The sequence below is a fragment of the Aspergillus homomorphus genome (assembly GCF_003184865.1).
Source record: "Aspergillus homomorphus CBS 101889 unplaced genomic scaffold BO97scaffold_141, whole genome shotgun sequence".
Classification (NCBI taxonomy): Eukaryota; Fungi; Ascomycota; class Eurotiomycetes; order Eurotiales; family Aspergillaceae; genus Aspergillus; species Aspergillus homomorphus.
In genome coordinates, this window is record NW_020292027.1 from 1 (window position 1) to 1672 (window position 1672).

A 1672-nucleotide genomic window follows, 5' to 3' on the forward strand; every position below is an offset into this window, starting at 1 on the left:
TCGTTCTTCAGCTCCAGAATCTGGCTGCGCAGCTGGCTGACCTCGCTCTCCAGCCGCGTGTTGGCCTGCGTCACATCCATGCATTTGCATTCGAGCTGGCGCATGTGCTCCTTCTTCTTACGCCGGCACTTGTTGGCCGCGATCCGGTTGCGCTCCAGGAACCGCTCGCGCTTCTGATTTTTGACTGTTTCGCGGTCGGGAGAATAGCTGCACGGATGCTGGGCCAACAAGTCGCTCGGCCGCTGGGTCGCGTGGCTGTAGCTTCCCGCGCTGCCGGCGGAGCTGCCGCTGCTGATGCTGCTGACGCTACCGCGCGAGGTGAGCTCGTGCATGGCTACGGGGTAGGAAGGTGGACTTGCGGCTAAGGGGTGGTGGCGGGCCGTAGTGCTATCGTCGCGGAGGGGGTCTTTTGATGCGAGGTGCTGGTGGGGGTGCGGGCGCATGTACGGAGGGGTTGGTTGGTCTGGGGAGAAGAGGTCGAGCTCAATGAGGGCGTCCATGAAGGTTTGTTGGTGTTGGTGTTGGTGTTGCTGCTGGAAGCTATCCAGTCCCTCTGCAAATGAAGCGGGTACCCTCGGTGTGCTGCCGCTCATTGACCATTCTTGCATCCCGTCGAATAATGGCACCGTTAGGAAGTCGGAGGAGACGGGGCTTTCCACGAGGAATGGCATTGGGCCTGTCCAGGTGATACCAGTTTTGGACGGGGCCCCCGGTGCGGAGGACTGGTCTATTTGCACGGGCATGGTGGGTTGGCTTGGTTTGGCTCTCTTGAGTCTGCCAGAGGTAATGTTTGTGGAAGATATGTATGAAATGATCTCAACTCAATGGGCTAAGATATATCGACAGGACAATGCCGCAGCAAGGTGTCAGACCGGAAGGACAGGACTTGTGTAACTATATGGATAGAGGATAGTGACAAGGAAATTGCCTCTGGGTCATCAATCATCAATATGCAGGAAGTCTATTGCCAGATGAGATAGTGGAAAAGGTATGGAGTAGAAAGGCCAAGGTGTGCAGTCAGGAAACACCCTACTTTTTATCAGGAACCACGCAGACTTCCCCAAACCACGGCCTGGCAATGACGGTGCATGGGGGGCCAGTCAGCAGAGAGATTTGAGGCATTCAGGACAGATGGAGGATTTTCCGGCATGGAAGTGGGGTAAGGGTGGGTCCATCTTTGTAGGGATCGGCTCTCATAACATAGGGCGCGAGATTTTTGCAGTGAAGGCGGTTGAAGACGATGGGACGACAGTTGACAGGAGAAGGAGGATAACTCCTTGCGGCCTGATTAGTCGTGTCTATGAGCCGGTGGGCTGAACCCGATGTTCGAGAGACGGTCGAGCTGAGTTGAAAAACGGTTCGATATCTTGGATCGCGGGGCGAATGCAAAATGACGACTCCAGTCGATCTGCTGCCTCCGCCTCATCCGACCGGGAGGGAGGGAGGATTTGTCTGCGAAAGTACTGCAGGGCTTATCCGACCAGACAGATGCAGCGAAGTGTCTAGAAGGATGCGTTGAGTTTTCTGCTTCCTGACTATACACAGTACTGAGTCTATTCATGATTTGATTCTATTGACCACATCCTATTGTCGTAGTTTCTTATTGTTCGACTGCAACCAGCACCTGCATGACTAATCTGCCGATGCCTTCCGCTTCGAGCTCTGGCAGCTC

General features: G+C 55.0%; 1 protein-coding gene across 1 annotated transcript; it reads right to left on the reverse strand.

Annotated features, from left to right (window-relative positions):
- Positions 1 to 743, reverse strand: BO97DRAFT_409616 (bZIP transcription factor; the record flags this gene model as incomplete). Its single annotated transcript, XM_025696101.1, has 1 exon — positions 1 to 743. A coding segment is annotated over one exon (743 nt), but the record flags the coding sequence as incomplete, so codon positions are not given.
- Between the last annotated feature and the right edge of the window lie 929 nt (positions 744 to 1672).